Here is a 26,253-nt window from a genome sequence, read left to right on the forward strand (position 1 = left end):
GAACTGAAGACTTTTTTTTGGCAAGAATAGTCCTTATTTCCCCCTCACCAATCTTGTTGCCCTTCTCTGTACCCATTCCAGCAGCTCTACATCCTTCCAAAAATGAGGCCTTCAGTCTTGTATGCAGTACTGAAGATGTGGCCTGACCATTGCCTTGTACAATAGGATAATCAACACCTTATCCCTGCTAGCAAAATTCCTGTATATCATTGATTACCTACCCCCCAGGTCATTTTCCTGATTGTAGTGGCACATAGTTGGTATGTTAATCTGAGATTGCCATTTCTCAGCCCATCTGCCTAATTTTTCTAGATCTTGTTGCAGCAGCATACCTTTCTGATTGTCATTAACCACCCTGACAACCTTAGTATCATCTGCAGACATTAAGCCTGATATACTTCTATAACTATCATTAATAAACACAGAAAACAACAATGGGCCCAGCACTGAACCCTGTGGGACTCCATTAATAACAATAGCCCATAAAGAGCAGTGTCCATTGATATAATAGCAGTAACTTTCACTTAATGCCACACTGTTCCAATTTGTACAGCAATTTATTATGTGCAATAGTACCAAGAACTTTACTGAAATCGAAGTATGCAATATCAAAATTATTTTTTTTCATCCAGTTCCTTTCTCACTGCATCATAGTATCCAATAAAATAAAATTGGTCAGACAAGATCTTACCTTAATACACCCATGCTGTTATTGAAGTATAACTGAAATCCTGTCTAGGTAGTCCTGCATTACTTCTGTAACCAATGACTTCATTATTTTACCTGGAACAGAAGTTAATCAAATTCATCAGTAATTACCCATGTCACCCTTTGATCCCCCATCTCTGGATTCAGGGACTTCCCCTGAATCTAGTGATGTTCTTATAATTATGCCTAAGGGCTTGCTTATCTCTTGTACTGCCTCCCTTAATATAATTGTATTGATTCCATGCACCCTAGATGCCTTTTTTGTGTTTAACTTCAAGAATTTCTCTTCCTACTTCCTCTCAGTTATCACAAAATAGTATAGCTTCCTGTTAGAGTTTGGAAACCTTCTGGTATATCCTCCGTAAAGAATTCCTCGTGTGAATGTAGATGCAAAATACCTATTCAGCCTGTAAGCAACATCAGCAGTATCATCAACAGTTAAACCGTCGATTTCAAGAGGATAAATAGGCGCCTCCGTAGCCAGGTGGGAAGGAGCAGCAGTGCGTAGCACACGCTTCTTGATTAGACCGGGGTTCGAGCCTGTCACCACCAAATACGGAGGATGTGGAAAGGTCAGGGAATGATCACCGCATATCTCGAAGCAATATGGCCTTAATTGCTAATGCTTCTAAAAACCAAATAACAATAACAAGAGGATAAATGTGATTTCTCGTAATCTTCCTTGGCTTGCCTAACCTCCTTTGTGACTTGATCGCAGACTCGTTTATATCTGCCATAGCATCCATTAATAACCACACTCTGTCTTCTCACACTCAACCATTCCTTCTTTTATCCATAGCTGTAACTTTCACCCACCTTGTTTCACCTGATAATTTATATGCATCCCATGTATATTTCTTCTCTGCCACGTGACTCAGAGCTGATCTAATATCCTTTAAGATCTGAGCCTTAAAGAGAAGACAGAGGGTGGTAATCAATGGGCGCTGCTCTTCATGGACTAATGTTATTAGTGAAGTCCCACAGGGTTCGGTGTTGGGTCCACTGTTGTTTTGTATATTTATGAATGATATTGATGAAGGTATATCAGGCTTAGTGTCGAAGTTTGCAGATGATACAAATATTGGCAGGGTTGTTAATGACAGTAATGAGAGTGTGCTACTGCAACAGGATCTAGAAAATTTGGGAAGATGGGCTGAGAAGTGGCAACTGCAGTTTAACATTGACAAATGCAAAGTACTGCATATGAGTAGAAGTAACCCCAGAGGAACGTACCAACTGTGTGGTATTACACTTAGGGTGGTAGAAAATGAAAAAAACCTGTGAGTAATTGTGCAGTTAGATTTGAAGTTTCCTGAACAATGCAGACAAGCTGCCAGAGCAGGTAATGAGGTTTTGTCAATGATATACAGGAATTTTGCTAGCAGGGAAAAGGAGGCAATTGTCCCTCTGTATGAGGCAATGGTCAGGCCACACCTTGAGTACTGTATACAGGTCTGGAGGCCTCATTTTAGGAAGGATGTAAATTTGCTTGAGCATGTACAGAGAAGCGCAACAAGATCGGTGAGGGGAAATGAAGAGAGGCTTAAGTTCTGCAAATTGCAGCGGCTGGAGACTAGGCACCTGCAAGGTGATCTGATTGAAGTGTATAAGGCCTTGAATGGGTTTGTAGAATAGACGTGCGGAAATTTGCCTTTAGCCAGCGGGTGGTTAATTGCTGGAACAAACTTCCAGCTGTTGTTGTGGAAGTTGATAGGTTAAATAAATTTAAGGAGGAACTAGATAAACATTTAGAGGGAATGGTTGTATGATATATATATTTTTTTGGCTGATGCTACATAATCTCATACGCTTGCTTTCTTGCATCACATGCCACGATTACCACTACTACTATTCGAGTCAATGGGAGAAGAGGGCAAGGCAATTACGTCAATACAAATGCAATTAATTATTGACAGCTGCCTCCATAACGTCCACCAACCTCGTGTACATGATTCACTGTCTAACATTTGATGTTCCATTGTAACGTTTTTGGTATAGTAATATTGTATATTAATGAATATTGCATACTTGTAAATATTTTAGTCCTGCTCTTTTGGATGCAACAATATTCCTCATGCATTATGGAACCCGAAGCAAAAGGCCTTTTCCTGAGTGACCTGTGTAAGCGTAGGTAAATAATTACATAGTGGGCTAAAATCTATTATTTGAGTACTTGTCTCCATGTAGTGGTTGTGGTTGTATAACGGAGTGATTGCATGGTTGAGTTCTGTGATTATTTTGAATTCATTTTGTGTCGTTGAGGAGGGGGGTGCTTAGCTCAGGTAGGGTGTTTATCCTCCATTCCGCTGTTTTAAAATCGGGAAACGAGTTCGCAATTTTAAAAGAGCAGCAGGTTGGGGGATAAACACCCTAGGGATGTCAACCTAGACAGAAAGGGATGGGGCTAAACAGTGAGTGGCACCTGCCAGTCACTGCCTTCTTACTGACTTTTAGTTGAAGTATGGAGTGGTACCCATGATCTGAATTTTACCAGGCCTTTTCTTAAATAAACACATGTAAATAATTACATAGTGATATTTATTCGACCTCGAGAATGCTATGTACTATAAATGCACAGGTAAATAATTGCATATGTTGTTTCCTGATTAGATGTCGATCAGGGTGTTTCGAAAGGTGTGTCTTTTACATAGAAAAGTATGCACTGGGGTTGGCGAACAAAGTGAGCAGGGGATGGAGCCCCATAGTCTAATATTATAAAAATACGTTATATGATAGTTATTACAATAATATAACTATAAACAAAATTACAATTCATAATACAAATTATATATATATAATAATTTTATTCTTTATATAGAGTACTAAATAAGCATCAATTATAGATCACCACAAAATTAAAAAAAAATTAGTTTAACTAACTTAAACCCAAATTATGTGGCACCCCTGGAATGTTGTTGTGGCACCCCGGTTGAAAACCACCGTTCTAGTAGCTGCCATGATTAATTCCCTGAATGCTTTGCTTTAGATCTTGTTGTTTGGTAACATTATTAGTTGGTCTCACTGTATAGTATTTAAAAAGTGACTGAGACCACTGTAGTCTCCTTGGCAAAAGCAAAAACACTTCCCTTTACCCTTGATGGTAGTTACATCTTTGAGTAAATCCCATATCAGTACACTGTGCTCACTGCCACCTAGTGGTTCTTTTATCTGCAGATTCGTACATAAAGAATCACTGCTGATAATCAGATCAGGAATATTGCTCTCTCTTGTTGCCTCTCTAACATGGAGCTGTAGAAAACTGTCATCCAATAAATCTACAAAAGTCTTGTTAGTGTGTGAGTGACCAACCGACAAGTTCCAGTCAGTATCTGGAAAGCTAAAATCCCCTATTATAATTATGACATTTTGATTTTCTGGCCCACTGATTTTCTCTACACTTGTTTCTTGCAATCATCACAGTCATTTGGCATATAACACATTCCTACTCTCATTTTTTTCTTTCCCAGTCTCACACCAAACTGATTCAGCATTGCACTGCCCACACATGTTGACTAGATGCACTGCCTTAGATTTTATATGCTTCTTAACTAAAAGTATAACCCCTTTCCTCACCCCCCCTCCTCCTCTCCTGTTTGTCCTTTCTGTATACATTGTACTCACCATGGAATAAAAAAAAATTTGCTATAAAGAAGTTGGTTAAACAGAGGTCCGACTGTAATAAAATAAAAATGAAACAATTTTAAAATACATAACTGATCGAATGCGGGGGATAGTGTCCCGCTCGTCCCATGTAGTTTCGGCTCTGGATACTCAATAACTGCATTCAGGATTTCATTTGTAAAATAAATGATCGCCTCAACAATGGGCTTGCAAATTTTCAAATAAAATAACAATGGGCTCTCGCAAGCCCACTATAGCTCACCACTGGTTGTCAAGTACAAAAATGTGATGCTTCTTAGTAAAGTGATAATAACCATCAAAATGGCAATCTGAAAAGAGGCACTGCATTATAAATAAATAGCATTATGCTTCTCGTGGAGGTGCTGTTTATTTATATTGTGAAAGAAATACTTCATAGTGATAGTTGCACAAAACAGGTTCATTGCCATTTAAAAAGGTTTTTTGTCTTTTTCTTTTACAAACATCATTTTTCCATTAGCAGTGGCAAAATACTATACTGCCAGGTCTGCCACTATGGTGTGGGAGAGTTTCCCTTGTATCCATTAGGTTATTCTATAAAAATGAGCATTTATATAATCACCTAACTAACAATTAGTTTTTACAACCCATTTTTGGAGAGATTCTTTAACCAATTAGTGGCGCCTCTGTAGCCAGATGGGCAGGAGCAGCAGTGCGTAGCACACGCTTCTTGATTAGACCGGGGTTCGAGCCCGTGACCATCAAATATGAAGGATGCGGAAAGGTCGGGGAATGACCATCGCATATCTGCGGAGCAATATGGCCTTAGTTGCTAATGTTCCTAAAAACCAAATAACAACATGTACTCCCCATATTCAAAATCTTCATCCTGTATATCTGAGTGACACCATATCTCTGATATCCCCACAATATCTGTATTTGATGACTTGAACAGCACTTCAAATTCGTCAAAATGTATTTGCTGCTGTTCTCCTAGTTAGTGTGAATTCAGGTATACTTGCAACAGCCCTTGTATTTTCTTGTTCCATGATGACTCACAGAAGGCTTGGAAATCCCCAGTTTCTTGCTTTCTGGGCTGCTGCACTTTCCAATAGAAGCACACAAGAATCATTTTCAATTCTGCCTCTGGCCCTTGTTAATCTATTAGTCTGTATATCTTCCAAGCTAACAGTTTTCTGACCCACCTGTCACTGCCTTGATAGCATTAGGAAATATTCTTCCATTCCTTCCAATTCAGTGTATCCCATCGCTGTAAAAACAGTCTCTCCTGTTAACAAGCACAGACCACGCTGAGAAAATTCTACCCCATGAGCTTTGTACATTCTCTCCAATGCCGAATTAATTGACAAGGACAAGGCTCTCAACATATGTTCCCTCCTATCGTGTCTGGACAGAATTGTGGACACTTTCAAATTTAACCCTAACTTTCAACTTTTTCTCAACATTACTGTGTACTTTTTAAGTAAATCCTCAGATCTCCTACTCTTAATGTTAGTAAGTGCCAATGTGTTGTACAACAGCATCACCTTTCGTGCCCTTAAAAGATGATATCTACTCTATAATGTCATCAACTTTTGCCCCTGGCAGACATATCCTGGTCCTATTTACCTATCCTTTTTTTTTTTTTTTTTTTTTTTGTATAATATATTTCCTGTTTCCCTGGCAGTAAGAGAAGTTCTCAGATTGAACCCTGGGAAATCATATTAGCACCACTGATCCACCTTGAGGGATGGCAATATTTATAATTACCCCTGTCCATAAACTTTTGCTTGATCCAACCAAGGATCTTACCTGTAATCTCAATACGTTTTAATTTGTACAATGACTATTCATCACGTACTATGGCCAGCTATTTACTGAAGTTTAGGTATATATTATTTAAATTATTCATTGCATACAACTTCATTATACATGTTTGATGAATAATTCTTATACGCTCGTGAGCCAAAACATTATGACCACCTCTGTCTCCGTGAGTGGACACATCCTACAGCACTTAGGAGTGACACCATCGAGTAGTGGAGCATGTGTCATGATGGCACAGATAATACCTGTCATTTCATCAGTATGAAGCCCGTACAATGCAGAAAGGGAAGGACCTAACTGCAGGCATTATCGGCTGTTTGGGGCCACCATATTGAAGGTCTGGTGGGAATGGTCCAAAGAAGGGGCACACAACCACCAACATGCTGAGATGGGAGTCCACCACTGGTTGACATTCAAGGTGAACAGTGGTTGGCACGTGCTGTCTGGGACAACAGATGGCTCCCGATCCTTCAGTTAGCGGCAGAGTACAACCAGGGTGCACAGAGAAGTACTTCCAACATATCATTCAAGAGATGCTCTTGTGGGTAGGCATATGGATTAGTCTACCTGCTCATGTGTCTATGTTGACCAGCCATCATTGACACCTCCACTTGCAGTGTGCGTGGAAGTACTGTTCCTGGAACATTGGACAACTGGAAAAGAGTCACCTGGTCATAATGTTTTGGCTCTTATGTCTCTGTACTCCCCATAGTTTTATGGCTTGGAATATACCCAACTTGTATTTTTTTTTTTTTTTTTTTTTTTTTTACTGTGTGTGTATGCACAGCCACATACACACACTCATGCACACAGTCACGCTATGCCTGATTAGAATTTGGGAGCTGTCTTTTCATTTAGGTTGCTTCTGATAAGAGCATGGTGCCTTTTGGCCCTAAGTCATAAAGGGCATAGATTCCCCCTGCCTCTTTGCTGACCTCTCCTATGTACATTCTGTAATGAGATTCAACATCCCATATCTTATAGTTACACAGTGTCTCATATACCCCTGTGATAGCTGCAGTTGTTATCTTGACCAAGAGCTAGAATTCAATATTGACTGTGCTTTAATGAATCCCCCATGCTCTCTTCCTTTGAAAATTATGTTTAAAATTGGAGAAGATTCAAAATTTGCATAAGGTAATTTTAGTGTGTGCTTTAACCATGTTGTGTATGTTTATTTGTCTGACATTATACGTACAAAAAAAACTATTTCCATAACAGTCGTTATTATTTATTTATTATTTTTTTTATGTAAAAATTCATGAAGTGTGTTTTCCACAGGTAAATTATTTTAAATTATATTGAGAACTTGTTTTTTATTCATGAATATAAAATTAATTTTGAAAATATTCTTAAAATAAACAGATCAGAAGATACTGAACAGGAACCTAGTAGTTGGATACTCCCAAGTCTTTCGAAATGCTACCAACAGATTTTAACCCCTTCATTGAAATTAGTTCTCTCAATCCTCTCTACACTGGGATCACAACATAGAGATGCCACATATCAAGTATTAGTAAAGAGAGACTTTTTATTATATTTTTTAATTTTGTACTTGCTAGAATATATATAGTAAACTCCTCGTTTACTATATATATTATCCCCATACAGATTTTCATAAATAGCTTAATCATGCACAGTCTTTTAAATTTTAATTTTTATTACCTGAAAAATTTATTGATTTCTTAAATTTTTTTGATTTTTACCAGTTGGCAAATTTATTGAGCACTTATTAAACTGCATGTGTGGTATATACATATGTTATTTTTAAGTTTTGTCATTTCTTCAAAATAACAGGGGATAAATTATATTACCCTTTATTAGAAGATGCAGAAAGAAGCAAAGCAAAAAATGCCATGCACTTTTACTATAGTCATAATCAGATAAGTCTGTAATTGAACTTACATATCTGTTTAATATTTAACAATGACACAGCAAGAAAAAATGTTTAACTAAAGTCAAAGAAACAAAACAAGAAATTCCTTGTAGACTGTGCTCCTTACAGTACTGTAACAAAAAGCTTACTGTTTAATAGATTCGAGAAGGAGAATTATCAGTGAAATTAGCATAGGGGAACAGTTAGTATTAGAATGGCTTAATATCTAAGGAAATAAACTTTTTTGCTTTTGCCACTACCAAAACTACAATTTTACTTCAAACTATACCAAACTCTCTGCCTTGCTTGGTAATTTATTCTGGTGGTTAAACTTACTGGCTAAAATAAAACTTCATGCAATCCAGTCTAAACATCTCCCCCCCATAACTTGAAATTATGATCCCTAGTTCTAGAATCCTTTATATCTGTGAAAATTTCATGGTGTACAGTACACTTCCAGAAGAATATGTGCTGAATCTCATTAAGATGTATTCGCTTACCACTTCCATCAGATTTACTTGATCCAGGGGTGTATTCAGGGGTGGGTAGAAGGGGCATATTCCCCCACTTAATCAGAAATTTGAAATTAAAGAAAAAGAATGCAGGAGGCGTTCTAAAAAAAAAAAAAACTCAAAAGCATGGTTGCCATGTCCCCCCCCCTTACGATGATACCTGGATATGCCACTGACTTGATCTATCTCATTAGATCTGGAGCCTTGCTCTCTTTCAAACTCAATAGCTTCTCCACCTTTTGCACCTTTGGTTTCTTCTGGACTTGCGCTTTCATTTGTAAATTTTGATGGAAAGTATAAATCAGCCACTTTAGTTGGTATATCAGTGATTCAGTCACTTCTATCTTGTAACAACCTGCAGAAGAATCTTGACATCCAGTAATAATTATTATCGTTGCAAGGAATAGATCATCTATTCCTTGTTCCTTGCAGGAACAATGTTTAGCTCTGCCTTGCTTGGTCATTTATTCTGGTGGTGTACAGTACACTTCCAGAAGAATATGTGCTGAATCTCATTAAGATGTATTCGCTTACCACCTCCATCAGATTTACTTGATCCAGGGGTGGGTAGAAGGGGCATATCCCCCCACTTAATCAGAAATTTGAAATTAAAGAAAAAGAATGCAGGAGGCGTTCTAAAAAAAAAAAAACTCAAAAGCGTGGTTGCCGTGTCCCCCCCCCCCCTATGATGATACCTGGATATGCCACTGACTTGATCTATCTCATTAGATCTGGAGCCTTGCTCTCTTTCAAACTCAATAGCTTCTCCACCTTTTGCACCTTTGGTTTCTTCTGGACTTGCACTTTCATTTGTAAATTTTGATGGAAAGTATAAATCAGCCACTTTAGTTGGTATATCAGTGATTCAGTCACTTCTATCTTGTAACAAACCTGCAGAAGAATCTTGAGATCCAGTAATAATTATTATCGTTGCAAGGAATAGATCATCTATTCCTTGTTTCTTGCAGGAACAATGTTTAGCTCTGCTTTGCTTGGTCATTTATTCTGGTGGTGTACAGTACACTTCCAGAAGAATATGTGCTGAATCTCATTAAGATGTATTCGCTTACCACCTCCATCAGATTTACTTGATCCAGGGGTGTATTCAGGGGTGGGTAGAAGGGGCATATCCCCCCACTTAATCAGAAATTTGAAATTAAAGAAAAAGAATGCAGGAGGCGTTCTAAAAAAAAAAAAACTCAAAAGCATGGTTGCCGTGTCCCCCCCCCTTATGATGATACCTGGATATGCCACTGACTTGATCTATCTCATTAGATCTGGAGCATTGCTCTCTTTCAAACTCAATAGCTTCTCCACCTTTTGCACCTTTGGTTTCTTCTGGACTTGCACTTTCATTTGTAAATTTTGATGGAAAGTATAAATCAGCCACTTTAGTTGGTATATCAGTGATTCAGTCACTTCTATCTTGTAACAAACCTGCAGAAGAATCTTGAGATCCAGTAATAATTATTATCGTTGCAAGGAATAGATCATCTATTCCTTGTTCCTTGCAGGAACAATGTTTAGTACTCCTATCAATCTAGTCGTCCTGTTGGATTTTCTTTAGTGGTTCTGTGGTGTTCCCCCCCCCCCAAACCTCTCCCCAGTAGATTATTCCACATGTGAGTCCATCACCTTATTATATAGAGACAATTTTTTCCACTTTCATTTGTAAATTTTGATGGAAAGTATAAATCAGCCACTTTAGTTGGTATATCAGTGATTCAGTCACTTCTATCTTGTAACAAACCTGCAGAAGAATCTTGAGATCCAGTAATAATTATTATCGTTGCAAGGAATAGATCATCTATTCCTTGTTCCTTGCAGGAACAATGTTTAGTACTCCTATCAATCTAGTCGTCCTGTTGGATTTTCTTTAGTGGTTCTGTGGTGTTCCCCCCCCCAAACCTCTCCCCAGTAGATTATTCCACATGTGAGTCCATCACCTTATTATATAGAGACAATTTTTTCCTACTTGTAGTGGTCTGGCAACTCTTTGATAGGAAACAATGCACTTTTTTGGCTACTTGTTTACGCCATATGGAAGACTGTGTTTGTATCATTATTTTTTTTTTCACCCCCCCCCATCTATAAGTTACTTGTGGTTTTTTGTTCCCTAGTGAAAGTCTCTTGTTGCCATTTTTCAAATTTTTACAACTAATTCTAATCATTTTAAGGCACCTAGCCTGGTTCCATCTTCCCAACTTTCAAATCATCAGAAAAATTTTGCAAATTCTCTTATATTTCCTCATCAACATCGTTAAGGAAGATGGAAACTACATGTTGTCCCAGAACCAATATTGTGGGATTCGCTTACTGTGCTAGTTTGCTCTGAAGAATATACACTTATGACTACTTTCTCTGTTGTCTTTCAGCCAGCCCCCAATTCAACTAACCCTTGTAGATAGCACAGTTAGTATAATCACTGTTCTCCCTGCACTGGGTGGAAAAGAACTGAGTTCGGATTTTGTAATTAATGTGAGGAATTTTTATGGGCTTTTTCACAAAAAAAAGAGGCTGCGTTAATTGGTCTCAGGTGAGGGTAGAATGTTTTTTTTCAGGAAGTCGGATTTTTTTTGTCCAGCAAACAGGAAAATACCCACAGTATATACAATACAATATAGCCTGAGCTGCTGATGTGCCTAAAACACACCTACAACAAACAAACAAACAAACAAACCAATCCAACATAGGACCTTCCCATAAGCTCATCCTGTTCCAGTCTGTATAGTGAGTCATTCAGAGGCCCTATCATAAGCTTTAGTATTAGTATTGCAATGGCCACATAGTGCAAGGCTTATGGCTTATGCTGCACCAGCCAAAAAAATAATAATAATAAAAAAATAAAATAACAAAAAATAATTAAAATAAAATAAATAAGAATAGGAATAAAATAAATAAAAAATAAGAATAAATAATAATAAGAAGAAAATTTTAAAAAATAATAATTAATAAGAGAAAAGGAAATAGAAAACCTATGCGTTTCCCTCCTCCCATAGGTAATTATCCAGCTGACCTTTGAATTTCCCCAAACCCCTCTAGAACTTACTGAAAGTTACCCCCACGTAGGTAACTTCCAGTAACTTACTGGCTAAAATAAAACTTCATGCAATCCAGTCTAAACATCTCCCCCCATAACTTGAAATTATGATCCCTAGTTCTAGAATCCTTTATATCTGTGAAAATTTCATCCTCATTCATTTTACTTATGCCGCTCAGAGCCTTAAACACCTCAATCAAGTCTCCTCTAAGGTACCAATTTAGTTTCCAGACTAGTTTCCAAGCTCTGCAACCCACATATTCGAAGTCTTCCCTCATATGGACGCCCTTTTGCCGATCTCACCCACCTTTGAACCCTTTCAAAAAGTACATTGTCTTTCTTTAGATGCAGTCTCCGTACTTGAACACAGTATTCCAAGTGGGAATAGCCTTATATAATGGGATTATGACGTCCTTCTCTCTACTAGCAGTTGTTAGGACACCATGGGCTTCCTTGCATCCAGTCTACAATGCTCCAAGAATTTCATGAATGACTGTATCAAAATACAGAAGTCTCTTTCCTTCACTACCGTATAAGTTATTTTGGGGTTACTGTTCCCCAGGTGCAATACACTTTGCTGGATTAAAGCATAAGGCTGCCATTTTTCTGACAATCTCTGAAGTCTATCTAGATCACTCTGAAGAAACTCTGCTTGGCGGTGATCATTAACTACTCTACCAATCTTTACAACATCTGCAAATTTAGGCATCACACCCTCTATCCCTTCATCGATGTCATTTATGAAAATCAAAAACAACAGTGATCCTAATACTGACCCTTGGGGAACCCCCACTTCTACGTCAACCCAAACTGAGGAATAACCAATTATCACAACCCTCTGCCTCCCGCCCTGAAGCCATCCAGCTATCCCTCTAGGGATTTTTCCTGTGATTCCAACCTTTTCCAGCTTATAAAGTAATCGCTCATATGGGATTGAGTCGAACGCTTTGACGTCCTTCTCTCTACTAGAACACCAGGCTGAAATCCAAATAAACAACATTGAAATTATTCCCTAAATCCACCTCTTGAGTGACCCTGTCAAAATAACTAACCAGATTAGTTAAACATGATTTTCCCTTTACAAAACCATGCTGAGTATGCTTCAGAATTTCATTTCTATCTAAATGATCCTGAATTCCACCCTTGATCAAAAAGCAAGACTGACCGGCAAGTAATTTCCCACTTCACTCTTAGAACTGCCCTTATGCATTGGAGGTACAGTGGCACTTTTCCAATCCAACGGAATCACTCTTGAGTCCAGTGATGCTCTCATAATTAGCCTCAGTAGTTCAATGCATTCACTTGCTGCCTCCCTTAAGATTATAAGGTTTATGCCATCAACCTCAGCAGCCTTACTGGCTTGTAGGCTCAAAAGTTTTTTTCATTAAATAAACATGTAAATCAACATCATTAATTTCGTTTTTTCAACTTCACTCCCATAATATCTCATTGACACAAAGAGTTCTGTACATATTGATGCGAAATAACTGTTGAGTTCATCTGCAACTTCAGCTGGGGTATCTAATACTATCCCATGTCCATTTCATAAGGGTTTGTCCAATCTGGTTTGTGCTTTTCTTCTTTTTATTAATATATGTGAATAATTCCTTTTCCCCCTCTTTGCTAGCGATTTCTTATAATCTGCCTTTGCCAGCCTAACCTTTTCTGTGGCACCAATACAGATCAATTTGTAGCTGTTATAGGCTTCAGTACTTTTTATTGCTTTGTAACTTTTCCATTTCGTCTGTTTGGGCTCAAGTAATATCATTATTCAACTTCATTATTCATCCAATCTCAGGGGCTCACATCTGGTGAGTATGGGCTTGGCACACCCAGGGTCCTGAGCTGGATATCATCATTCTTTTCTTTCTTGGTGATTCCCTTCTACTTCTGACTCACTCACTCACTCACACTCTCTCTCTCTCTCTCTCTCTCTCTCTCTCTCTCTCTCTCTCTCTCTCTCTCTCTCTCAGGGAAACTCAGAAATTTTTTTTTTTTTGGCTGGTGCAGCATAAACCTCAGGCTTCCTTGCACCATATGACTAATCGGTGCTTTTTTTTGGGGTGATACGCAACGGTACCGGCATACCAGCACCTTTATTAACAGTGATGTGTGACATTTGGATGCAATACACTTCAAAATTAGTAATATTCCGTAAATTTTTATCATGTTTACCTACTATTCAAATAAGCTTAAAATTATTTAACTAAATTTGCATTTTTACTGTCTATTGTTAAGATATTTTCTATGTAAAACTGTATAACCATTTTTATAATTCTAAATTACTCAGTTGAACCTCTGTTTAACGAAGTCCTTTTATAGCAAATTATTTTGAATTCCCCTTGGAAGTTACATTTAAAATAGTTTCCGTTGAGTGAAGAACATTTTCATATAGCGAACGGATTAGGAGAGAATTAACTAGGTATGCACTGTTCACATTTCTGGCCTTCAGGCAATTAGTGCTGCTGTGCGAATTAAGAGAGCTAAAGGGATTACCATTCTACAACTTAGTGGTACCTGGTAAAACCTATCCGACCACCTGTCCCACATATGGAGAAGTCACGCTAGTCTGTAGTGAGCAGATCAAGGTGTATTCCCAATGGCCTCTGGCCCACCTTCTACTGCAGTGGTGTCTGACCTTTTTCCATACAGGGGCCATATTCAAAAAAATTCAAAGTTATATTTCTTTAGTGTGTTACATTTTACATATCTTGTTGCATGTAAAAGTAAAATTGAAAATATTGGAAAATTTTATTAAGTACAATACTTAATAAAATTTTAAATTATTAAGCTTTGCTATTCGAACTTAAGTACAATACACAATTACATTTACTGAACAAAACATTTAATGAGAAATTTTTTTGATAATTAACAAATTTTAAAATGCTGTTTTAAAATTCCTTGCGGGCTGTAGGTTGGACACCACTGTGAATCAATTGTAAGCGCCCCATTCGAGAATTAGGAGAGAGTGATTTTTGTAAGATCCCAATCTTACAACTCCAGAAAAATAATGAATTTCTGTCTTTTGAAATTAATTATTTTTAAACAGAGATGGTAAGCTAAGTGCTTATGCATCTACATCTGCACAGATATTCATTTGAAGAAGATTGCTAATTAGTTATGCCAATGTGAGCAAGTGCAGAACAATTGGAATGTGACAATGGATGGCAAGTTTGATTTCTAACAATAATGGTTCGGAATGCAGGCAATGGCAGGAAAGATATGTTGGGAAAGAAATAGTCACCGTCCCAAATTAGCCATTAACTCTATGCATGTGTAGAGTAATGGAAAATAACTTAAGCTTCTGGTACATACAATGAAACTGACCCTAGAATGCATTTTGGAAACAGAAGAGAATCTGTTTCTGACTATGAGGGGAACAAACCGGATTAGGAGAAAGTTCAGAAGGAAGTGGGTCTGCAACCCTTACACTTAGGGGGGAAAGATGCCCAGCCATACAGCACATGGAGAAAACAAAGATTTCAGATGAAGGACGAATTACAGTAGAGATGCTGGAAGAGAAGATGATTGTGATTGGTTAATAAGAAGGTGGGAGAATAGAAACAAAAAGCAGGAGCAGGGAGAGAAAGGGGTTGTTGGAAAAAAAATTTTGGTTTGTGAATGTCTGAAAAATGTTGTAATGTTGTCTCCGAAAGAATGGTCAAGGGGGAAATGTCTGTGTTTGATGTAAGGTGGAAAGAATGAAGATAGTCGCCAAAAATGAGAAGTGCATCTGATGAATGCTAAGAAGTCCAATCCTCTTTATATCAAGCAGATAAATGAATGCGGACCATCGATTTCTCAAAAGGAGAATCTAGGAAAGAAATACCTGAAAAATCTGTAAGCCAAGTACAAGGAAGACAGCTGCATAAAAAGATCAGAAGTCAAAGATCAATCTACTTATGGCTGTGAAATAAAAAAAAGGGCAAGGAAAAGTAAGTCCCCAACAATTATATAGGTTAATTGTTAGAATCTGCTCAGGACTGATAATGGTTACTTTGTCGACGCATAGCTGGAAGTAGGCCGAGAACACTAATAAATGGCAAGAAACTGGGTTAAGTGGGAAGATAAAGATAGAGAGAGAGAAAATACTATCTATCTCTGATATAATGGCATTGTGTAGAATATATATTATATGCTCAGGATTATGTTGTGTAAGTGCTCTAGGAAGAATATATGTATCCCAAGGTTGTATATGTTTGTGAAAGAAAAAAAAAACAAAGGGCTAGATATTTGATTGATAATTGACTAGAGGAGTAGTATTTTGTAAGAGTAAAAGGATTATTTTCAGAAAGTTGTATAGTCTGAGATTGTTAGAGGAAAGGTGTTGTGTGTACAAAAAGATTTGAAAGAAAATTTTAGATTAATTGAAAAAAATGTATGATGAATATGTATAAAGGAGGAGAAGGAAAGTTTTTATTGTTCTTGTAGTTAACTTTTAATTAAAGTAGTGTCGTACAATTTGCAGAAGGAGAGAGGTGATTATAACTTTTAACTAAATGGTATAATTAGAGATATGTACGAAAAAATGTAAAAAGTAGGTAGAAAGAAATTTTATTGATCCTGTAATTAATTGTAATTAAAAGTAGAATTGTACAGATTGAAAAGGGAAGGTGCAGATACTATTTCCTAACATTAAATGAGGTAATACTGTGTAAATTTTGATATGGAAATAAACCTTTATGTTTAGAAATTTAAATAAGCACTTCATTATTCTAAGAGAAATATACACTGCCCTCAAAAAAACTTGCACTAAGTCCAAGACCCAGATCTTCTGCAACAGAGAAAAATAAATATAGCAGTCAGGTAGCTTGCGAGCTTTGGAAGGGAGTGAGGACCCCCACTTACAAATTTAACTTACAGCAACAGCCTATTGAGGTTCCAAGTAAGCTGGGAGGTATTATAAAGCCATAGAACTAAATAAGATAAAATTAAGAAAACCCGGTTCCCACATTTTCTTTTACCCCGACAAATAATCATCTGTTGTTTTGCAAAAGTGCGTTATCCACATTTTCCGTAAATTTTTCTTCTCTCTGTTTACATGGTCACAGTACTCGAAAAAAAAAATTAAAATTTAAGAACTACTGACAATGCCAATGACGAGAGAAGGAAAACGAGGACGGCGAAGGTATTAATCCTTCTAAACATGAATTGTTGGCATTTGGTGAAAATGAAGTTAGAAAATTGTCATTAGGTTACAGTTAAATGAAAGAGATACAATTTGTGGATAACTAATTGATAAGGTTTCAGAAGAATTGAAGTATTTGATGAACGCTCTGAGTACGATACCAATTTCATCAAATGAATGTGAACGAGGATTTTCACAAATGAATCTGATCACCAGCCCAACCAGCGCTTCGTTGATGACAAAAACAGTTTCTTCACTACTCTTTCTTAAAACTGTAGGCCCACCGCTAACCTGCTTCGATCCAGCAAAATACTGTATGTCGATTTGTGGCTGCTTCGGAAACGTCATTCAGCAACCTACACAGAGAGAAAGAAAAGAAGTCGGCATAGGGTGTCGGATGAGAACTTACTAAAAATTTGGAATATTCTACAAAAACTTTATTATGAAATTATTTTTACTTATTTTACTTATTTTTTTATATACTTGAATAATTAATTTATGCTTAATAAACTGTGTTAATATACTTAATTTGTTGTTCTTATTCTAAAAATATTACTACTAAAGTAACAAGGGAAAAAAAATTTTAGAGTACTTTTCATATCCTTTTAATTTTCAATTTTTCCTGATAGCAAAGAATGAGTACTGGCACCTATACTTTTACAAAAAAAGCACTGTGGCTAATGATAATAATAACTTGGAACCTTCCTCGTGAAATATTTTTTTAATTCAAGGCTTCTGTGATTAATATTTTTAAGGTATACCATAGTTCAATTATATTCACTCTCTGTGAGATATCTACCCAGTTAATAGAGGCCATGTAGCATCTTAAGCTGTCGTAATTTCCTTTCCTGAAATTATAACCCATTCCTTTGCCTTTAACTACTGCTACCTCTTTCTCTCTCTCTCTCTCTCTCTCTCTCTCTCTCTCTCTCTCTCTCTCTCTCTCTCTCTTCATCGTCCACTGTAGAGCTACATGATCACTTCCTGCTAGTGGTTCCTGTACTGTCAGCCCTATTATATGATCTGGTTCATGGGTGATGATGAGGTCTAGAATATCCTTTTCTCTAGTACTTTCCCTGATGTGTTGATACAAATAGCAATCATCTAGTTGATTTAAAAATTTTGTCCCCATGTGAAGTTTCCTTATCATTTGCTCCAATCAATTAGAGGCAAATTAAAATTATCCATAATAAGACATTGATGCTTATTTGCCCATTCCATTTGCATGTAGAGGCTCTCATCATAATCTTCACAATCACCTGGACTGTAGATTACTCTCACTCTCATTATATCTTCGCTTCCAACTAGCTCTCACCACACAGATTCTATACTAGCATGTGAAATGTTGTAATCCGGGAAAGCTTTCTTTGCTCTCAGACTGTTTTGATAAGAAGCATGACCCCATCACCCCTTCTATCTTCCCTATCCTTCCTAAATACATTATACATATTGTACTGAAACTCATCATCCCCTATCTCTGGGTGGCACCAAATTTCCCTTAGTCCTATTATGTCAGCGTTACTTGTCCTAACCAGCAGTTCAAATTCATTCATTTTATTGACGACACTTCTGATATTACTGTATAAACAATAAAGACTTGGTGTTCTTGTATAGTTAACTACCCTGACACACCCCTTAAATTTATTTAGGCTTGCTCCCCAGGCATTAGATGCCCCCTCATTTGAAATGTTTTTGCTCACAGAACACCTTGCTAATATGTTCTGGTGTTGTAACAGACAAGAGCTGTTAAGGTATGTGCAAGTGTTACTTTGACCAGTATTATCAGATAAATGCGTATCTATATTACGCTTTTCCCCCAAACAGTTTCCCTAAACTTTTAAAGTATCCTCAGTAATACTGGCAAAAACTCTTGCACCATCTTTGTTTAAATGTATCCCATCTCTACAAAACAGATTCCTTCTACCTACAAGTGTGTATGTGGTATGGGAGTTTAATGCCGCACAAGCTGCTGTGGCTATAGTGGGCACTTACCTACAAGTGCAGGCCAAGCTGATAGAAATTTCCCCCAAAAGCCTTGCAGAGTCCTTCAAGTCTTGAAATAATCGACAAGGCTTTCAGCATATAATCCTTCCTATCGTGCCAGGGCAGAATAGCAGACACATAGCCATTGTGACCTAACTCGCAGCATTTCTAAAGCATGGTCCTATATTTGTGTAACAAATCGTCAGATCATGTGTGCTTAATGTCATTAGTCCCCACATGAATAATAATATTCTCTTTACCCCCATTAAAATTTGACAGTCTGCTGGTGACATTATTAATAGTTGCTCCTTTCGGCACTCTAGCGCTGCTCGCTCGGTAAACAGAAGGTAGAAGTTATCGGTCTGGACCAAAGTCAAGAACAATATATTGATTCACAGGTAGGCATGGCAAACGATGTGCTGATTGGTGCGCGAACACAACACACAATAACATTGGTTTATTATCACTTCAGTAGCACTCAGAAGCACTAATGGTAACTTACCCTAATTGCACATGCCCTAATGAACGCTTTCCATAATGGTGAAAAAAAGGTCAGATTACCTTCACTTGAATCCCTCCCGAAGTGGAGGGGGGGTGACCTAACCTTTTTTCTTTAGAATCACAATCACATTTAGAAATACATTCATAAAAAAATAAAATTTTTTATGACTGTATTTTTATTTTCGATTTCGGCTCCAGACCGATAACGCCTACCGTCTGTTTACTGAGTGAGCAGCGCTAGAGTCTGGTGTTGGGAAACTAATTTTCTGCATAAGTTATCTGACGTTTCACATCGTTCTCATGTTGGCTTTCTTTACCTTAGCCAAAATTATATTTATAACATTAAAAAATTCAAATTATTACAGGGGGGAAAAAAATTCAAAAGAAATTTGACAGTATACTAAATAACCTTTGAAATCCTGTTCTACTCCACTAATCCTGCTCGAATCCCCTCTTATCTATACTTATTGTTGCAATGAAGAGCTCCGAATATCAGTAAATCATTAGACTGTTGCCATGAATGCCAACAGTCTAATGATTTACTGATATTCAGTGTTGTTTCTTGCATCCAGCTGTTTTACAGCCTTGTCACAGTAATTAACCATTTGAGGTTAAGCAAAACTTCACCTTCATGAATCCATGCTACACTCCCTTTAAGGTATACAGTACCTCCTAGACAAAAGTACAATTCAGTTTTATCTAGGTAGTACTGTGTCAAGACCACAGACTCTTCAGTTCTGAAAGGATTTTCCCAGAATCTAATGAAGATCTCATTAACATTGCTAATGGTGCTAATAGTTTTAATATATTTAATAATATAATTTTAATATATTTAATTTTGTTTTGTAAATTCATCTTGGCAACAGCATAACTGTTACAACCTATTCATTAGGTTGAGTAATGGGGTGGATAACAAATATATAAAGTGAAATTTTTTCCTTGCTTCCAGTACCTGTGTAATGACATCATAGTAGTTTCTCATATTGGTCAAGCCAGATTTTCTCTTTACAATGGTATGTTGTGATCTATTTAGGACATTTTAGTTCTGAAGACAATGAAGATGATATTGTAATGTATCTTTGACCATAGACCGAGATCAAACTAACCAGCCTATAGTTACTCATCTGATTCCCTATATGTGTTGGTGAGATGTTGGCACGTCACCAGTCTAGGAGATTGGAAAAGTAGTATTACCACTGTGTCTAACAACAACTTTACAATCAACCCTAAATATTCATTGCATTCCTTTGCTCCCTATTTAGTATGACCATGTAAATGCCATTGGTGCCTGGGCCCTTATCCACTTTCACGCTCAGTAGATTTTTTTTTTAGGTTCTCTTGCATGGTAACAAATCACATATCCTTCGGTGCTCGAGCATACTACATCCTTCACCTCAGAAGGAAATTTCTGCTGTCAAGGTTGATGCAAAATATATATTCAGCTCACCAGTGACATTAGTATTAGCCGTATAGTGCAAGAAAGCCATAGGCTTTTGCTGTACTAAATAGCTAAATAAAAAGAAAATAAACAACCTGTGTTTTTTCCTCCTCACATAGGACTTCTCCTAGCTGTCAGCTTCAGCTATCCATAGTAGTAAATTATTCTGGTAATTAACAATTTGCCAGCTAAAAATTCCTATAATCAAGGCTAGTCTTAGTCTCTTTCTGTGTAATTTGAATATATTTCATGTCTCAGAGCCTTGTGACAAGCTTATGAGGTCCGTTGTAAGGCGCCTGGTTGCTAATCCCTGAAACCTGCATATTCAATGGCTTTCCCTTATATAGATGCCCTTTTACAGATCTTGCCAAGCAGATTGCTCATCTTTGGACCTTTTTGAAAAAATCTCTCTCCTCTCTCTCTCTCTCTCTCTTTTTTTTTTTTAGATGTCTCTGTACTTGGATGCAATATTCCAAGTGGCCACAAGCTGCACCTAAAATAATCCCACTTTATAAGCTAATTGTAAGATTATCTTATACAGTGAGATTGACCTCCTTATCTCTAAGCAAATGTTCTGTTTGGTAAACCATATTGGATCCAATGGGCCTTCCTTCCCATCTGTCTTTGCTCAGAGATATTAATGTTCAATCATATTGTAACTTCCAAATTCCTTTCTTCATCTACTTGTTTTTAATTCAACTCCACCAAATATATAAGTTATTTTGGGGTTGCAATTTCCTAAGTGTTAGTACTTGCATTTTGTTGCATTAAAATATAGTTAATGCTTTTCTAACCATTAATCAAAAAATCATCTGAAAAGTAACCATTACTTAGAACTCTGTTTCCTGTCTTTCAGCTATTGTGCAGTCCAGCTTAGAATCTTACATGTGATTGACTGAGTCAAATGAGTCAATAATACATCTGCTATATTACTATGATTTTGCCATTTTCAGTTAGCAAAGGTCCTTTCCTATCTGGTTTACTCTTTTTTACCTTTGCATTTACATGAAGATAAAATTCCTTGTCACCATTTGTGGCTTTTTTTGCTAATGCTTTTTTACACTAAGGCATAGCCTGCTTAGCTCCTCTGTTGGTCTTGTTACAAATCAACTTAATCTGTTAGCAAGTGATCCAAGAAAGCAAGCTTATAAAGAATCTGCCTAAAAAAACCCTTCCCACATCACCAGTCCATCCCTCCAATACTTTGTCTAGTTCTTCCCTGAATTTTATCCAAACTACCCACTTCCACAACAACAGATGGAAGTTTGTTACAACAATCAACCACCCATTGACTGAAGGGCAGTTATTTTGCAACCATCCTTCCTCAGTTTGAATTTATGCTCCCTTGTGTGTGTGTGTGTGTGTAGAGTGAGCAACAGGAAGAATGCCATCAGAATTGAGCTTTCTCAATCCATTCAAGGCCTTAAACACCTCAATCAGATCACCTCATAAGTGCTAGTCTCCAGATGCTGCAATTTGCAGAACTAAAGCCTTTATTGGTAAGACCTCCCCTTCACCAATCTCTGGATCTATGTGCAGTACTCAAGACATGGCCTTACTATTGCCTTTTAAAATGGGAAAATCACCTCCTAGCAAAATTCCTATATATCACTGACAAAATCCCCCATGAGCTATCCCGGCACCTGTCTACACTGCTCAGAGAACTTCATATCTGACTGCACAGTTACATCCAGGTCTTTTTTCATTTTCCGCTATCCTGAATTAACACAGATGATATGTTAATCTGGAATTACTACCAGCCATATGCAGTATCTTGCATTTGTCAATGTTAAACTTCAACTGCCATTTCTCAGCCATCTGCCTAATTTTTCTAGATCTTGTTGCAGTAGGATATCTTGATTACTGTCGTTAATCAGCCTGCCTGCCTTTGTGTCATCTGCAAACTTAGATATTAAGTCTAATTTATGAGGGGTGATCATTTAATTTGTGGCCTGATGAAAGATTTTATGTTTACCATGCAAACTTTCCATAAGTGCCACTAGTGGGCTCTCTCCCTGATTGTTACTGAGCAGACTCTGTGTGTGCATGCCAATACTTGTTGAGCTAGTGTTGGGTGAAAAGAGTTTTTGTAACCATTTGCTACTAGTGAAGCAAGGATCATGTCAGACACACAGATTGAACAGCGATATGTGATTTTTTTATTGTGTCAGATGGGGGTTAAATGCATTAGAAACAGTTAAAGAGATGAATGAAGTATATGCTAATAAGTGTCTTGATAAGACGGCCATATTTAAATGGCACAGGTTATTCAGTGAAGGCTGTGATTCTGTTGCAGATGACCCAAGTCCTGGTCAGTCTTCCTCCTCAACAACTCCTAAGCAAATTGCAAAGCCCAGGAAATCTTGGACAAAGACAGGCAATTACACTTCGTGAATTAGCTGTTAGAATGTCATTTCATACGGTAGTGCTGACAATATTGTGAAAGGTCACCTGAAAATGTTGCGAATCTGTGCCCACTGGATTCCACACAATTTGACTCCAGAAAATAACAGCAAAGAATAGACTTGGGCAAAGAAATACTTGATTATTTTGAAACACAGGGTCAAAACTTGTAAATAAAATAGTGACGTGATGAAACTTGAATTTTTCACTATGATCCAAAGACAAAACAGGCAGTCGAGTGAGTGGAAGCATTCTGATTCACCAAGGCCTAATGAATTTTGAGCTTCTTGTTTGACTGACAAACAAATGGTTCTTCTTGCGTTTTTTGAACTAAAAGGCATTCTTATTACGCATTTTGTGCCTTGTGGAACAACTATGAATAAGGAAGCATACTCTGAGGTTCTCAGAATCAAACTTTGCTATGTCATTTGTGAGAACATCAAGAACTTTCCAGTGTGAAGTGATTTCTCCATCAGGACAATGCCAGGCCCTAATATTGTGCAGCCAGTGATCACTGCCATAGGTACTGAGTTCTGCCACATCCCCCTTATTTCCCGAACTTAGCCCTGTGTGATTTATTCCTGTTTCTACATCTGAAGAAAGCTCTGAAAGGCATGCATTTCATGTCTGACACAATGATGTTTGCAGAGCCACATCAGTCTTTCAAAAATGGCTTGCAAGAAGCATTTAATGCATAGTACAACAGGTGGCAAAAGTATGTAAAGTTTAAGGGAGAGTGTTTCAAGAAGGAGAAATCCACAGAAGGTTCAGATGATGACAATTAAGATAAGATCTTGCACCAGTCTGCAAATTAAATGATCACTCCTTGTACCTTCGATCAATATCATTAATAAATAAAAAACAACAATGGGCCCAGCACTGAACTTCAGGGGACTCCACTAATAACATTAGTCCACTGAGTCTGAGCTACCTGTCTGTATTGCCTTTTTCTGTTCTCTAAGCTCACTAAATCTATTTTAATCCATCTTGGCATCTCTTTGTTTGATACCTCCTTAGTGAAATGAATGTGGTAGTGGCTTCTATGAAAAATGCCTTGAAAGTAACCTAGTTCAATTGTACTTTCCTCCGATATATTTCATTCCAAATGATTGAGTCCAGGAATCTCATTAGATCACAGTAATCCTCTTTCTTCAAAATAAAACTATTGCCACTACTCTTGACTACTAACATTTTATTGTTATTATTCACTTTAAGAACCTATGGTCACTCACTGCTAACAGTTCCTGTTCATGTTTTTGATATTATTTGGATCAATGATGATAATCAGATCAAGAGCATTTCTTGATCTGATTATCATCATTGATAATCGGATCAAGAAATACTCTTGATCTGATCTTTACGATGCGTTGATATAGTTAATAGTATGAACATATCCCATCACCTTGATTAAAAAATTTACTCAATAAGGCAAATTGCCAGTCCACAATTTCCAACTAGTGATGTTAATCTTCCATGACAAAGCACCTCAGACTTGCTTGCCCAATCAAGTTTCATATAGAGACTTATTCCACTTGTCACTATCATGCAGTCTGTAACATATTCCCATTCTCAACTTTTGTTTACAAGAGTACAGGATCTGCTGCCCACGCAGACCCTGTACTCATCACTTATCATAAAACATGAAATTTAACACATGCATTTGCTCTCTTTTTCGTGAATCCCTTCAAAAACTAAATTGGACTGTATGGTGGTGACTTGAGTTTGATCTCATGGCAGAAAGACTATACATATTTTACATTTCAAAGTGTATCTCATTATCCTTATATCGGTGTAACACCAAGTCTCAATTAATCAAACTCAGATTTATCTGTTTTATGACAGTGCTGCTAACATTACTGTAAAAGTATAATATAAATCCCAAGGTCAACTGGGTCGTTATCTATGTGAGGAGGGAATCAAATAATTTCTTCTTTCTTATCTACTCAAAATCCTCCCAGTCAGTGCAGCAAAAGCCTCTGGCTTCTTGCACTATATGGCTATTAATATTACTGTTACTATAATGCAGTTTAAGCTTTGTACTTTCTTGTTATTCACTATCCTGATACAATCATTGGTATGTTGAGCATTGCTTTCATCACAACTGTCTACTTGCTTAACTGAGAGTGATAAACCTTAGATTCTGGTGGCTTCTCATTTGAATCCTTGATGGGAGTGCAAGTGTGACCTTGACTTATAATATTAACCAGTTGCATGTTATAATTCCCTTGTCCGCCCGTTAGTGTTTTCCCTGAATCCTTAAAGCTCCTTTAATGACATTGGTAAAGACTCTTGTGCTTTCTCTGTGTAAATACATTCCATCCTTGCAAAATCAATTCCCTCTACCAACTAGAGCAGGCCACACTGATAAAAATACCCCCATCCCAGGTCCTCAGATTGCTTGCATTCCATATTCATTAGTGCAAATTATTTATAGAAAGGACTTATAGTACCAATTATTTTCATCATTAAATTTTAGCAAGGGCTTATGCTTTTTACGGTACTCACCTCTTAATCCGGATGGTTCGAAGACATAGAATTCAAAGTGAAAGTTAAATTAAAAATGACCCAACGAAAAAGGAGTGTTTTACTTGGGTGTCATACATAATTACAACAGTGATGTGAACTGAGTAGCCAAGAATCTTAACGGGAAACTTTTGTAAAACATCATCAGTTGGTTATTTCAAGAAATGAAAGTTATGTGTATTTTTATAGATGAACTTTTAACTCTCAGGATGCACAGCTAAAGCACATGTTGGAAAATTTATATGCGTTAGACGCCATATTGGCGAAAGGTTAGCCAGTAATTTTGTATTGAGAATCACATTTTGCAAGCTCTGATGGAACCTTTCAATAGCCAGAACTTCATATAAGAATTAGCATGTATTAGCATCGTATGATGTTGTCTCACTATACTCCTGATGGTAGTTACATCTTTATGTAAATCCCACATCAGTGCTCTGTGATCACTGCAACCTAATGGTTCTTTTATCTACAGATTCTTAATGCATGAATAATCACTGCTGATAATCAGATTAATAGTATTACTCCCTCTGGTTGCCTCTCTAACATGCTACTGTAGAAAACAACCATCCAATAAATCCACAAAAGACTTGCTGGGGTGCATGTGACCAACCTGCAAGTTTCAGTCAATATCTGGGAAGTTAAAATCCCCCATTATAAGATTTACTGGTCCACTATATTTCTCTGTACAGTTGTTCGTTGTACTCATCGAAGTCA

The 26,253-nt window shown here is 37.2% G+C and overlaps 1 protein-coding gene across 2 annotated transcripts in view; it reads left to right on the forward strand.

Annotated features, from left to right (window-relative positions):
• Nup205 (nuclear pore complex protein Nup205) overlaps positions 1 to 26,253 on the forward strand; it is a 738,550-nt gene that overhangs the window by 599,266 nt on the left and 113,031 nt on the right. The window contains exon 32 of one of the 2 annotated variants that reach the window (XM_090387115.1): positions 7,501 to 7,651. In XM_090387115.1, coding sequence (XP_090243241.1) covers positions 7,501 to 7,651 — 151 coding nt within the window. The remainder of the gene's footprint in view (positions 1 to 7,500; positions 7,652 to 26,253) is intronic. The other variant, XM_090387116.1, reaches the window with a different exon arrangement.

The sequence above is a fragment of the Mastigoproctus giganteus genome, chromosome 13, assembly GCF_048544385.1.
Source record: "Mastigoproctus giganteus isolate SK-2022 chromosome 13, ASM4854438v1, whole genome shotgun sequence".
Taxonomy (NCBI): Eukaryota; Metazoa; Arthropoda; class Arachnida; order Uropygi; family Thelyphonidae; genus Mastigoproctus; species Mastigoproctus giganteus.